Here is a 14,308-nt window from a genome sequence, read left to right as displayed (position 1 = left end):
TCAGAGAGGAAGGGAGGAGGGCAGAGGCAAGGAGTGCACCAGAGTCGCACTGGGGCAGGAGGGAAGGCTTGGCTCCTCTGGAGAGGTTTGCTCAGGGGATACGATGGGGGTGACAGAGAGGAGCCTGGGGTTGCCCAGGTCCAGCTGAGTCAGGAGGCTGAATGCAGAGGGGCAGCTGGGAGCAGGACTTGGAAGGAGAGGTGGACTCAGAGACAGGCAGGAGGTGAGATGGCTGAGCATCACGGTGGAGACAGTTCTAGAAGCCAAGAGAGGAAAGTGCTGAAATGCTGGTTTGTTGAGCTCAGGCTGGAAGGGGCCTCTGGGCTGGGGAAGATCAGAGGTCATGAGCGGAGGAAGGGCGAGAGCAGGGTGAAGCAGAAGAGGGGAAGGCAGGAGGTTCCGTGCCAGGGGGAGGGACCTCTGAGTTGAAGGTGATGTGATTCTGGTTCATGATCAAGTGCACTGTCCTGTCAATGAGACGCAGCCAGGCTCCCCGCCTTCCATACACGCCGTCCTTGGCTCAAGGGCTCTTCTCCGTCCTTCTGTTTAACCTAATGCAACACTGCCCTTGGGGTCCCATTGAGAATTCCTACTGTGCTCCCAGCCAGGGTCCCACACTCACACCCTCCATCTTCCTACACCTGCTGCCTCCCAGGCAGGATGTACGTGGGCCGGGGCCTGACTCCTCATGGTGTCCCCACCTGGCTCCAGTGTTCAGCACCTGCGGATTGTGTGGGTAAAAAGTGCATAGCTGGGGAGTTTCCATGTCTGGGTTGGAAGGCAACCTCCTAGGGTATCTTTAATGACCCCAAGGAGTTTCACAAAGTTCTTCTCCCTGAGCACTCTTTAGTTAATTTAAAATCCACTGGCATATTTAGAGTGAATAAACACAAGGCCAATGTTAGAGGGAGGAGTCACAGGCATTTTGGAAAGTGTAGGGGCTGAGTGCTGGCCTGGGGCCCCGTCCTCGCAGGGGCGTTGGGAGAACGGAAGATAGTGATGCGGGCAAAAAGCTTAACCCGGGTTCTGACACAAGGTGGGGTATTTGCTGCAGCTAATTCAGTGTATTCCTCTGGAGGAAGGCATGGCAACCCGCTCCAGTATTCTTGCCTGGAGAATCCCCATGGACAGAGGAGCCTGGCAGGCCACAGTCCATGGGATCACAAAGAGTTGGATATGATTCAGTGACTAAACAACAATTCTGTGCATTAGCTGGTGCTAACCAATAAATCACAAGTTCCAACTGCACCCTGTCAAGAGCAGGACACAACAGGACTATGTGCTGAGTTTTAAGGGATAAACCATCAGAAAGACCATTTGCCAAGGCTCTCTTCCAAATGGTCAGCAGGAACTGGGACATGTGCTTGAGGATGGGCAGCAGGGCACGGACTCAGGAAGCCCTTCAGAGGCAGAGAAAGTCCCCCTCAGCCAGGACTGTTGCTCAGTGTGGGCCCAGCTCGGCCAGGCATGCCAGATCTGGGGGTCTAGGTGACACCATCACCCCCTCATCCTGCTGACGTTTTCACACTGCTTTGGATGAGCTAAGGTTGAGCTGAGACGGGGGTGGCAAAAACTCTGTGAGCTGGAATTGCCTCTCCGTCCTTTGCTGTGACTATTCCCTCTGCCTGGAATGTTCCTCCCAGACCACCACGTGTCACCTCACCCCCTTAAGGTCTCTGCTCAGATCTGCCCTTCTTAGTGAGGCCAGCACCCCACCCCCTTCCCCAGCTCTGTCTATACCCTAGCACCTAGAACTGAGCCCAGAACACAGGCGTGCCCCTCAGATACTCGGTGAATGAATGGAAGTATTCAGTGACCCCTGTCTCATACCACGTGAAGGGAAAACCCATAAGCTGGCGTTCAAGTCCCTGAGCATTGTGGACCCAACCCACTTTTCCAGCCTCAGGCCTTCCCTCTCTACCTATGCCCATGTCCTAGCAACCTGCCCTTTCCTGCGTTTCCTGAGTGCCCAACAAGGCTCTCCTTCGTCCACTTCTCCCTCCTTATCTCTTGCTGTCTTTTGAGGCCCATCCTCAAGGTCCCTCTTCTTGAAAGGCTTTGCTGACCATCGCTTTGCTGGGATGGGACCTCTCCTTCCTTCAAACCCCGCAGTGCTAGACATGAGCCTATTTCTTGGCTTTTTTCCTGCTCTGCTCACAGGAGATCAGTTATTCTAGTCCAGGGCTCCTGGGCCCCCGGAGTTTATGAACGTAGTGATGGAGGTTTTCATTATCTTGAAAGCCTAATCTTTCAAAAGAAGGTCCTTTTCTTAACGGACACATTTCCAGACTTTGCACAGTTAGCAATGATAAGGCTGAACAGACTCACTAATAGTTGGGTCTGTTTGGAGCTGGAATTACATCAGTGCAGCCACACTGGTTATCTCTTGCTGATAAGACGCTGGGCCAGACAGGGAAGTAGGCTTTTGATTAGTTAAAAGGAGGTGGAGGAAGGGGGGAAACTCATTATTACTTAAAATATGCAGTTGGTTTAATTGACAAATCTTTAAAAACATGATGTCGTTGTAGGCGGGGGGAGGGGAGAAGTAAATGACTTTGGCTATGAATATACTTGACTCGTGCCATCTACTAAATTACAGCCTCTTTGAGGACAGAGACTGAGTCTTACTCATCTTCGTGTCCCCAGGAATGAACACAGTGCCTGACACACAGCGGGAAGGGCTGGGTAATCATCGAAGAGAATTGGATCAAATAAAAAAGGCAGATGGTCCCTTCCTCTGTAGATTGAGAACTTTCCTTTGATCGTTTGGAAATGAAGAAATCACAGGCCATAAAAACCCACTGAGTTCAGGTGTCCACTGGCAGGGGTGCGATTTGTACACGTAGGCACCAAGCAAAGCAGGCTGCCGTGAAAGAGTAGGGGCCACCCTGGTGGACTTCTCCCCACTGTGTCTTAAGGTGCCCTGCCCTTGGCCGTACACAGATGCCCCGGTTGTTGGGGTGCCCCCATTAGAGACATCGCAAACTGCCATCTCGCCACCCCATCCTGCTTCCCCAGCTGCCTTGGAACTCATCAGATATCATTTCCATATGAAGCAGCAACTTGAGTTTAATTACACTGTCATAAATTGGCCTCGGTGCTGTGATTAGAGCTCCCATCTTCTGTTCCTGGGGAGGCTGCAAGAAGGAGGAGGCACCCCGGGGAGCAGCAGCTGGGAAGCCCTAGGGGCACCCGCTTACCAGGATGGTGGTGACGACCAGGGTGGTGTTGAAGAGGCTGTCAGAGATGTTGGAGGCGTACAGGCGGCTGTCCATGCTGAGGCCGTCTGCCACATGCCACTGGCCAATCTGAGGAGACCAAGGAGAGAGGCTGGGAAGGGCTGGGGGGAGGTGGAGGCTGGGGAGCTGGGGTGCTGAGATCCCATGAGACTCCAGGGCTGGGGGAGTTGAGAGGCCTGTCCCCTGCCTCTAGCGGGGCTTCGGTTAAGTCACAGAAGGAGGGAGCCACGCAGAGTATGGAGCAGAGGGGCTGAACTGGGACGGGGCTACTAGGGTTCGGGGGGTTAGGGAAGGGTAGGGAGACTGTGAAGGAAAGCAAGACTTAAGAGAGAGGTGGAGAAGAAAATGGGAAAAGAAATCAGGAATGGAGGTGACCTAAATGGGAAGGAAATCCAAAAAAGAGGAGTTAGAGGTACACACGTATGCATATGGCTGATTCACTTTGCTGTACAGCAGAAATGAACTCAACATTGTAAAGCAACTATACTCCTATTAAAACTAAAAACAGAAAAAAGAAATCACGAATGGAATGCGGTTCAGGGACGCTCTCTCACCCAGAAGGATGGGGAGCTGGGGGAATTGTATTAACTGGAGGCAGGACTGAGCTGCACAGCTCTTTCGCTCTACCCTGCCTTCAGGAAGCCTCATCATCTAAACAAGAACCAGCATGACCACCACGTGGCATTTACTCAGCTCTTCAATAAATGCCCGCCGAATGGCTCAGTGGATGCATGGACCATAAAAGGGAAGAGCCAGGCTCTAGTTTTGGTGGAGTCACTTGCTGACTGTGAGAACCTTGGCGGGTTACCTGAATCTTTCCCAGTCTCCGTTTCCCCAGCTCTAAATGGGGGTGGCAACGTTTGCCCTGCCTTCCCAGAACAAATGGAAATCACGCGAACGCCAGTTTGATGTTACATTATTCAGCCAGACCCAGGACCTCAGATCTCAACTGCATCACCCTGGAAGTGACTGAACTTCTCTGAACACATTTCCTCATCTGTGAAATGGGAATAATACAAACCTCCTGGGGTCATTGTGAGAATGGATTTAAGCTGAAACTCAATACCTGCTAGTTTCCTTCCTCTTCATTGTCTTGACTAGAGAGGGGGAAAAAAATCCATAACTTAGTTCCACCAGTTCCACTTAGTTCCACTTTCTAAGAAAATCACCTAAATCGAAATTCAGCATCATTGGGTTTTTAGAGAATTTGTTTGTTTTCCCAGTGGGACCCTTTTTAAAGCTATACATACGTGTTTGTACTACCAGTATCTTTCCACTAGCTGTATCCCCTGGCAAACCATTTTTTTGCTGGGTGTTGGAGGTGGGCAGCCAGGAGAGTCGGCTGGCAGCTGGCTAGAAACCCAATGAAATGCACACGTCTGCCTTTGCCAGGCGTCTCCAGGCACCGGCAGCAGCTTCCCTGGAAAATTCTCACAGGTTCCATGGATGCCACATGGCTCCACCCGCCAGAGCTGGGTTCTGGATTCCTCTTGTGGAAGCTCCAACCACAGAAAAGACTCGTCTCAGCTTTGGCTCTGGACCCACCCCCAGAAGGCTGACAGTCACGGGGAGCAGGAACCATCTCTCTGACATCGTGGTCTGGAGCTTAAAGAGGGGAGGGCCAGGCGGGAAAACTCCAGTTCCAGCAAGAGCTCCGATGCTCTCTCCAAGTGTGCTTTTCATCTGTCAAAGGAGAGATGGGGGCTTGCCTGGTGGTCCAGTGGTTAAGAATCTGCCTTGCAATACGGGGGACACCGGTTCAATCCCTGGTCCTGGAAGATCCCACATGCTGTGGGGCGACTAAGCCCTTGCAGCACAACTACTAAGCCTACTACTGAGCCTGCAAGCTGCGACCACTGAGCCCACGTGCAGCAACTACTGAACCTGTGCACCAAGAGCCTGTCCTCTGCAGCAAGAGAAGCCACCACAATGGGAAGCCCACACGCCGTAATGAAGAGGAGCCCCCGATCGCTGCAACTAGAGAAATTCTGTTCAGAGCAACAAAGACCCAGCACAACCAGAAATAAATACACAAATAAACAAAAGAGAAAAAAACCTTTTTTTGAAAAAGGAGAGATGACCAAAAACCCCTCTCCAAGCTTCAGCAAGGATGCCACTGGTGTCTCCGCCTCTACAAAGGCAGATAGGTGCCGCGCGAGTTCCTGATCATTTTAGTTTACAAGCAGCATCTCCTGCATATCCACATGGGAAGCCTCGTTAAAAGAAACTGAGGCCAAGATAAAAGAGCCCACCCAGCAACTTGCCTGAGGAAACCTCGCCATCAGCTGAGACACCTGAGCTTTAATCCCTGTGCTCTTAGCCCCAGATCGCCTTGCCAAGGATGCCTTCGTGGCCTCCTGTCTGGCTCTTCCAGCGTCCTACCGCATGTTCTGCTTACATGTCCATCTCCCCCGCTAGTCTGTGGGGGAGGGACTGGCTTGTTCAGGCTCAGCCCCCAGTTTCCTGCTCAGGGACTGGTACCTAGAAGCAGAGGAAACCATCATCTCTCACAGGCTGAGTGTTCCTGTTGGTGAGGCAAGAGCAGGAGCCTGGAGTGCCCCCTGGAGGGATCAGCCAGGTCAGGGTACAGCCTGAGCTACCTGGCCTCCGCCCCTCTCTCTGCTGGGGAGAGTCGGGGAGGATGAGGGATGAGCCGCAAGAAGTGAAGGGGGAAAGGGAACAAGAGTTACCAGACACCTCTTGTGCTGAATGAGCTCCATCAGCTGGTTGAATTTTCCCAGCAACCTTGTGGAGCAGTGACAGCGCGTTCATTTTATTTACAAGGAAACTAGAGCGCAGAGGTTTAATGACCTGCCTAAGGTGGTGGCTCCGTGGTTAAGAACTTGCCAGCCAATGTAGGAGATGTGGGTTCAATCCCTGAGTCAGAGGATCCCCTGGAGAAGGAAATGGCAAGGCACTCCAGTATTCTTGCCTGGAAAGTCCATGGACAGAGGAGCCTGGTGGGCTATAGTCCATGGGGTTGCAAAGAGTCAGACACAGTTTAGTGACTAAACAACAACAAAGTCACTTAGTTAGCAGATGGTGCATGGTCTTGAACCCAGAGCTGTCTGACTCCTGAATCCAAGACCCTTCCTGTGTCCACTGCTGTCTCTGGGCTGGGGATGCTAATGTGTCCTCTATGTAAGCAGCCTGGCCAACCAGAGGAAAGGCTCAAAGGAGCCTCAGCCATACAGCAAGAACCCGGGACACAGCTTTTTTCTTTCCTGGGTTTTTATATCCACAAAAGCAAGTGAAATGAGTCTGCTTCCCTATCTTCAAGATGGCTAGAACTGGCTCCTGGCAACCTCCTAGGATCAAAAGGGCCAGATTTGAACAGAAGGACCTCAAAACAATTAGTCCGGATGTCAGCATCTGGATGTTTGGGACAGGACTGAACTTCTCAGAGTCCTGTCCCCTAAGCACGCACTTCACAAGACCAGCAAGACCTCACCCCCTACCAGTTCCGCACCCTCACTGATCTCAGGGGACCCAGTGCTCACTAACCGCCTGCCCCAGCCCTGGACTCCCTGTCTGACCCAAGCCATGAGATAGGTTCACACAAAACCTAGGGATATAAATGATTTACCCAGAGCCAGATCTGACAGCCTGAGCCATGTCCCCTGCCACCTCCCACCTCTGGGGACATGGCCAGGAGATGAATTAGCCCCCAAGCTCCAGTCAGGAAATGAATCTCCCCCCAACACTCCCATTAGCCCCCAAGAAATTAATAAACTCATCAGATCCAACAAAGCGGCTTGGCAGCTACTACCCAGAGCAATCTAATTGCAGAAAGGCAGTGGGAGGGAGAGCGAGAGGCAGAGCCAGGCGCTCTGGGATACAGGCTAATTGCCCCACCCACTGGGCACCTTCCATGCCAGACACATGCCAGGGGTGGGCAGGAGCTACAGCTCTCATCACTGACAATCTGCGGCTCTGCCTCCAGCCAAACTCCCTTGCTCCACCCCACTGACACCTGCCCCAAACCTTCTGCAGGAACAGCTGCTTTGTAAGCTTCTTCCACATGTCCACATGTGCCAGCTTGATTATGCTGCAAATAATGTCTTCCTGGGGCCCTCTCTTTGCACTTTCTCTCTCTCCCACTTGCTCTACTTTCCCACTAGAGATCCCAGGAGTTGCAGGGAAGGGAGGAGAGGGTTTGGACTTGGACACCACCACTGCAAACCTATACAGCACCTTCAGGCAGGTAGGAAAATGACACCCCCCTGGGCCGATGTAGTCCAGCAGGTGCACAGCTGGGCATGCTGATTCCAGCCTCCACTCACCGCTGAGCACCCCACAGTCTGCACTATGCGTGCAACAGCCCCAGTGTTAGAGGACCTGAGTTGAACTTGACTTCTCTGCTTCTGAGAGAGTCATTTCCTAGGCAGGTTGATAGGGAGTCTAGGGGTCCCCAAGGAGAGAGGGGTCTGGAATTCTCAAGGAGGAAGAAAGGACAAACTTTTTTTTCTTTCTCCACATTCCTTAGGATTATATAACAATAATGTATCCTGCCTAAGGACAGTCTTTGGATTAAACCTTCTGTTATCTTAAAATGTAAATTATGGGAGTAGACCCGGTCTTTACAAGGATGTATCCTGCCTGAGGACAGTATTATCTTAAAATGTAAATTATGGGAGTAGGTCTGATGAGGTCTTTACAACCTGCAGATATTCTTTGGATTATATAACTTCATTGTTAACACTAGCAAGCAGGTACTCTTTATGCCCCCTTCTGATGCCTATGTCACAAGCTTTCTCTATCTCCTTTATACTTTAATAAAACTTTTATTACACAAAAGCTCTGAGCGATCAAGCCTCGTCTCTGGCTCCGGATTGAATTCTTCTCCTCCAGGGGCCAAGAATCCTGGTGTATTCGCGTGATTCAACAACAACCTTTCACTTCCAAGCTGTGTGACTCTGGGTGAGTTACTTAATCCTTCTGAGCCTGTTTCCCTCATCTATAAAATGGGTGTTAAAATAGTAATGATTACCTCCTAAGGGTTCATGAGGAGATTAAAGGAGATAATACATGCGCAGAGTGCTAGGTAAGCATCCATTTAATTTGTAATGTCATTGTTTGAGACAGAAGGTGGGGTCTCTTCTGCACCCCACACTTTGCACTGTAGACTTTGGGTTATGAGATTAGACCAGGGTCTCCCTGGTGGCTCAGATGGTAAAGAATCTGCCTGCGATACAGGAGACCTGGGTTTGATCCCTGGGTCAGGAATATCCCCTGGAGGAGGGCATGGCAGCTCACTCCAGTACTCTTGCCTGGAGAATACCATGGACAGAGGAGCCTGGAGGTCTGCAGGGGGCATGGGTTTGATCCCTGGTCAGGGAACTTGATCCTGCATACTGCAACTAAGACCTGGCATAGCCAAATAAATAAACCAAGGTCTTCTTTGTCCATTTCATTGACGTAAACACTCCCACTGAGGCTGATTTCAAGCTGCTAACATGTAATCATGGGACACTGAGTTGGGAAGAGAAGTGTAAAACTGGGGAGCGGGGGAGCTCTTGCTAGCTGGGTAAGCTGGTTCTAGGACATCCCTGGTGCCACCAGGCTCACAGGTCCTGGGATGGGTGCCCATTTATGTCTAGGAATCTCACTGCCACCCTACTTATGAGTAAGGAAAGTGACCTCTGCACAAGGTAATAATTTACCTGAATCCCAGAGCTGATACATGGAGAAAAAACAGGATTCAAAACAAGGCCAATGTGCTGCTTTATTAAGATCATGATATTAAAAAAAAAAAAGTATATCCCTTCTCATTACTGATTCTATGCTCTTTGAAGGAACTAGAAGTACTTTGTCAAATATGAAAATCGGTATGATATGGGATATCACGGGGTATTATGGGATATCCCCAAATATGATATGGGACGTGTCCGCATGTGCACAGAAAGTATCATTCACCCAATTTCCCCAAAGGACAAAGAATCCGTATAAATTAATAATAATCTTGCTCTGTTAAGCACTAAAATTGGGGGGGGGATTTTAATTATTTATCTGAAAGTATTATTTCCCAAAATTCTTTACAAGGGAATTATATTAATACTTTCTGCTGTCCTCTTAAACAGAGTGCATGTCTTTACCTTAATGCAGTGTCATCCTTTCGAAGCCAATTATTACCCTGTCCTGTGATACAGCGCTGCTTATCGGTTTCTGAAATGTGGTGGCCTCTCACCCTCATTTCTGTGTTTTCATAAGTTAATTTGTCTGCTTTTCGTAGTATCTCTTTTCTAACGGTGAACTGTCATTTCTGACTGCTATCAGGACAGCTGTCTCGAAGAGGCTCTGTCCTTTCCGCAGCTGTATTTAAGATCCCTGGCTGAGCAACCAAGGGACCAAGCTTTAAAGAACTCCTGTACAAAAAGCAGAGATAAGGTCTGATGGGGCCTAGGGCCTTTAGCGAACAGACTCTGTGACACTGATAAGGGCAGCCCACAGTCCCTCGGAGAGGCGACTGCCGTACACTTGAATGAGTGTCAGAGACCTGCTTTTGGTCTGCTGCGTGACCCCGGGTCAGCATAAGCAAGCTGGTCACTCCCTCAGCAAGGCATCGTGGGAAATGCTTGTCCAGGAGCCCTGACCTCAGGTGTCCCCTGATGCTTTCTGAAAGTGCTGGTGTGGAGTCTGGAGATCTGCATTAGCATCCCAGCACCGTGACCACAGGGCAAGTCACTTAATTTCTCCAAGTCTCATACTTGCCGGCTTCCATCCTCATCCAAGCTCCCAATGAACTTGGCTAGGACCGGGAGCCTCCAGGGCCTCTGTTTGTTCTGTTGGACACTTGGCAGCAGCCAGCCATCTCTACAAAGCCTCAACTATGGTCACACTGGCCTCTGCTGAGACCCTTCAACTCTTAAGGATAAAGACCAGGGTCCTTCATACTAAGCCCTCCACACCCACCGGGCCCTACAAGGCCTGGCCTCTGCCCACCCTCCATGTTCTTCTTATACCCTCTTTCCTGGCCTTATCTTTGCTCCAGGCAAAACTTTCAGTTCAAGTGCAATAAACTTCCCGTCAGGGTCTCTTGTGCCTGCCGTTCCCTCTCTGGGACTCTCCTTGCTGCCCGACCCCCTGCCTGCAGCCCCATTTCGGCTAGTTCAGGGGTTGGCAGACCACAGACTGTGAGTTGAATTTGGCTTGCTGCCTGTTTCAGAAAATAATGTTTTATTGGAACACAGTCACACCCATTCATTGATTGTTCCGTCTGTGGTGACATTCATCTACAACAGTAAAGCTGTAAAGTGTAAATTTTTACCCTCTGGGCCTGTTTACAAGAGAAGTTTTTCAAACTTTGATCTAGTTTATATCTGTTAACCCCTCAGGCCTCAATTTAGAAATCACTACCTCTAGGAAGGCTTTCTTTTAACTCCCAAAGTCAAACTTCTCCCAGAACCACATTCTTTTCCTTTAGAGCATCTGTCTCAGGCTGTCATTATACATTCATTAATGAGCCCATCACTCACTACCTGTCTTTCTCTCTGGTCCGCTCTTAGTCCTGCCCAGAGAAGCCACACGCCTCCAGCTCCCAAGCCCTCCTGCTCCCTCCTGCCTAGAATCACTAGAGGCTGTCATTTTGCCGCTTTGTTCTCTCCCCAGTAGGTAAAAAGGGATTCATTTGTAAAGCCCTGAAGGATTTCCTCACAACCGTACCTGCCTCCGTGAGTACGCACACGGCTCTGTAACATTTAATATTTCGTGTATATGATTGTTCTTTGCTCTCAGCACTGCCAGGATCCAGTTTCTAGACAGGCTGACGTAGCCCCAAGGCTGGACAAGTTCTTCTGCTCCAGAGTCAAGAGTTTGCAAACACTTACTGATCACCTTTGCACACCGGGCACTCAGCCACGTGATTTAATTACACAAATGCCCTTGATTCTGCGTAACAACTCTGTTATCATTCCCATCTGAGAAATGTAAGCACTTCAGACAAGCTTTTGTTGAAACAATGAATGCATGAAATAAATGAATTCATTTGGTTAAATGAATGAATGAAACTGAGACTCAGAGATATCAAACTTGCTGAGGATCACAGTTAATATGTGATGAAACTGGAATTAAAACTTGGGTTCTATTTACTGCTCTACCATCTGGTTGGGTTAGGACAGGTGCAGGCTACCCTGAGCTTACGTCCTGGGCCTTCCCACACACCTTTCATCACCGTGAACTTGTTCTTTGGAGATTACAGCCCTGAAGGGATTCTGTGCAAGAGTCCACAAGAGTGATCTTGATCAAGGTACAGGGTAGTTTCTTAGGGACTGAGCATAGGAGTTCACAAGGGGAGGGCACCAGAAGACCCACATTTTCTTAACTCCTCTGCCATGTATAAGCAAGTCACTTAACCTCTCTGAATCTTCCTTGGCTGCAAAACGGAAATAAATGAATTGGCCTACCCATAGTACAGCAATACTGTTCCCTGTCAACTGAGCTGTGCGTGTCATGGCTTTTGTGCAGGCTTAGTCAGTTATGTCGGAGAAGGCAATGGCACCCTACTCCAGTACTCTTGCCTGGAAAATCCCATGGACAGAGAAGCCTGGTAGGCTGCAGTCCATGGCGTCGCTAGAGTCGGACACGACTGAGCGACTTCACTTTGACTTTTCACTTGCATACATTGGAGAAGGAAATGGCAACCCAATCCAGTGCTCTTGCCTGGAGAATCCCAGGGATGGGGAAGCCTGATGGGCTGCCGTCTACGGGGTCGCACAGAGTCGGACACGACTGAAGAGACTTAGCAGCAGCAGCAGCAGCAGCAGTCAGTCACGTCCGATTCTTTGCAACCCCATGGACTGTAGCCCACCAGACTTCTCTGAACATGGAATTTTTCCAAGCAAGGATACTGGAGTGGGTTGCCATTTCTTACTGCAGGGAATTTTCCAGATCCAAGGATCGAACCCTCATCTTCCGTGTCTCCTGCATTGGCAGATGGATTCTTTACCACTGCGCCACCTGGAAAGCCGTGATGGCTTTTGATGAGTGATAATAAGCCATGGGAACTTAATAGCACTACTGTCTGGCTGGTAGAAATGCAGCTGAGCAGAAGTCAAGTTCTACCCTGTCATGTGCTATGTGGCTCTGGGAAGTCAATTTTGCTGCCTATAAGATAAGGCCCTTCTCCTCCTACTGGGATGTTATGAGGCAATCATAGGGGTGACAGAAGTTTAAAGCCGTATCCAAACGTAAGCTCTTTCTTCCAGGTCCTTGTTTTCTAGGCCCATCCAAGGTTGGATGTCACAACACACGATTCACTTTTTTAACCTCAGCCTCAGGGTTCAAAGTTGAAGTTTTCACTAGGAAGAATACATACAATAATGCATCAGTGTCTCCTTGAGTACAGAGAACTGATTTCAACATACAGGCAGGAAAAATGACGGTCTGATGTGAACCACTAGGGGAGGAATTGAGGCTCAGTTATAGTTTGGAGTATCTATAGTATAGGTCTGTGCCTTGATATATGACCAGTTAAAAGATTTGTGATGGAAGCCTCCATGGTGAACCCCTGGCATGAAGAAGTAAAATCTTTACCGAATTTAAATACAGTATTTCCAGTCATAAAACTTCAGTTCACATGGGAGACTGGATCAGAGGTCCCTTGCCTAAGCAGGGTGATCTGGGGAACAAAGGGAGTTATTGATGTTGGCTGAAGATCTCGTTCTCCCAACCAAAATACTCTTTTAGTACAAAATATGCGCTTGCATGCAAAATACTGTAAAAACCCAGGATCAAAGGACAACAGTGGCAAATGGCAAAGGTAAAAGATCAAAAACAATCCAGAGGAAAGATGGGAAGGCTTCATATCAAATGAGCTCTTTCTGGGCTGATTAAGCCTTCAGCTGAGTTGGTCTAAGGCAGTGTTTTGTTCCACTGTGGCTGCTACCCATTAGTAGGTTAGGAAATCAATTTAGGGGGTCAAGACCTGCATTTTAAAAATGAAATATATATCCAGAACAGAGCAGAGTGCAACCCACACAGCATGGCAACTACTGTTTCATAAGCTTTAGCTTCAATTATGTGGGGGTGGGTGTTAATGCATGTCCTGGATTTGCAACCAAAATGCAAGTGATGCTCAAAAAGGACAAAAAGGCCTGGCACAGGGGATTCAGACACTTTGCCTGTTCACTGCTCTATAGCCAGCCCCTAGCAGAGTACCTGGAACACAACTGATGCTCAGTAAAACACATTTTGGCAATAATGAACTCCTATCTTAGTCACTTTTAACTGCAGGACTATGAAGATTATGCACGCTGATACTTTTGAGCATGTTGTTGTTTAGTCACTAAGTCGTGTCCACCTCTTTTGCAACCCCATGGACTGCAGCCAGGATCCTCTGTCCATGAGATTTCCTAGGCAAGACTACTGGAGTGGGTTGCCATTTCCTTCTCCAGGGGATCTTCCCGACCCAGGGATTGAACCCACATCTCCTGCCTTGGCAGGTGTGTTCTTTACCAGAGTCATCAGCGAAGCCCTTGGAGCATGTGCTGAATGCCTCATATGGGACTAAATGCTTTACACTTGTTATTTAATCTTCCCAACTACACTATAAGGAAGGTACTACTATCATCCCATTTTACAGATTAAAAAACGGAAGTTCGAAGAGGTTAGATTTCTTGCCCAAAGTTTCATAGTTCAGCAGATTTAAACCCAGGCGGGTCCACTCCGCTGTGGTGCCCCCAAGATATTAATTTTCCTGGGCTGCGGATGTGTAGTTAAACATTTGCAAAACCTTTTCATTGCTATTCCTTATCAATTGGTATTTGTTGTAAAGTTTTCCTGGCTGAGATTCCACATTCCTGGAGTCAGACTTTGCTTCTGACTCACATATTTAAATAAATATTTAAATAAAGCTTGACGAAGGGGACAGACGGGTTCATGGAAAAAGTAAAGCATCAGGAATTCTGGATTCCTGACATGGCTCTGCCATCAACTGGCTCTGATCTCTGAATCCCACACGTGACCACTAGTTCTGGGAGCCCTTGTTTGGGCTCACAAGGCCCAGCCATCCACCAACCTTCCGTCTGAATGTCACCCCCTTGGGCAGGTCCTTCCCAACCTCTCATTCACCA

General features: G+C 49.1%; 1 protein-coding gene across 2 annotated transcripts in view; it reads right to left on the bottom strand.

Moving 5' to 3' along the window:
• Window positions 1-14,308, bottom strand: part of GRIK4 (glutamate ionotropic receptor kainate type subunit 4) — a 498,615-nt gene that overhangs the window by 85,919 nt on the left and 398,388 nt on the right. For both annotated transcript variants that reach the window (XM_086338321.1, XM_086338322.1), the window contains one exon: window positions 3,201-3,308. In XM_086338321.1, coding sequence (XP_086194447.1) covers window positions 3,201-3,308 — 108 coding nt within the window. The remainder of the gene's footprint in view (window positions 1-3,200; window positions 3,309-14,308) is intronic.

Source organism: Bos grunniens, chromosome 15, assembly GCF_055505025.1.
Source record: "Bos grunniens cultivar Pamir isolate PY7600 chromosome 15, Bosgru_T2T1.0, whole genome shotgun sequence".
In the NCBI taxonomy this organism is placed as follows: domain Eukaryota; kingdom Metazoa; phylum Chordata; class Mammalia; order Artiodactyla; family Bovidae; genus Bos; species Bos grunniens.
The sequence above is the reverse complement of the archived record's forward strand: the minus strand, read 5'-3'. Positions and strand labels throughout refer to the sequence as shown.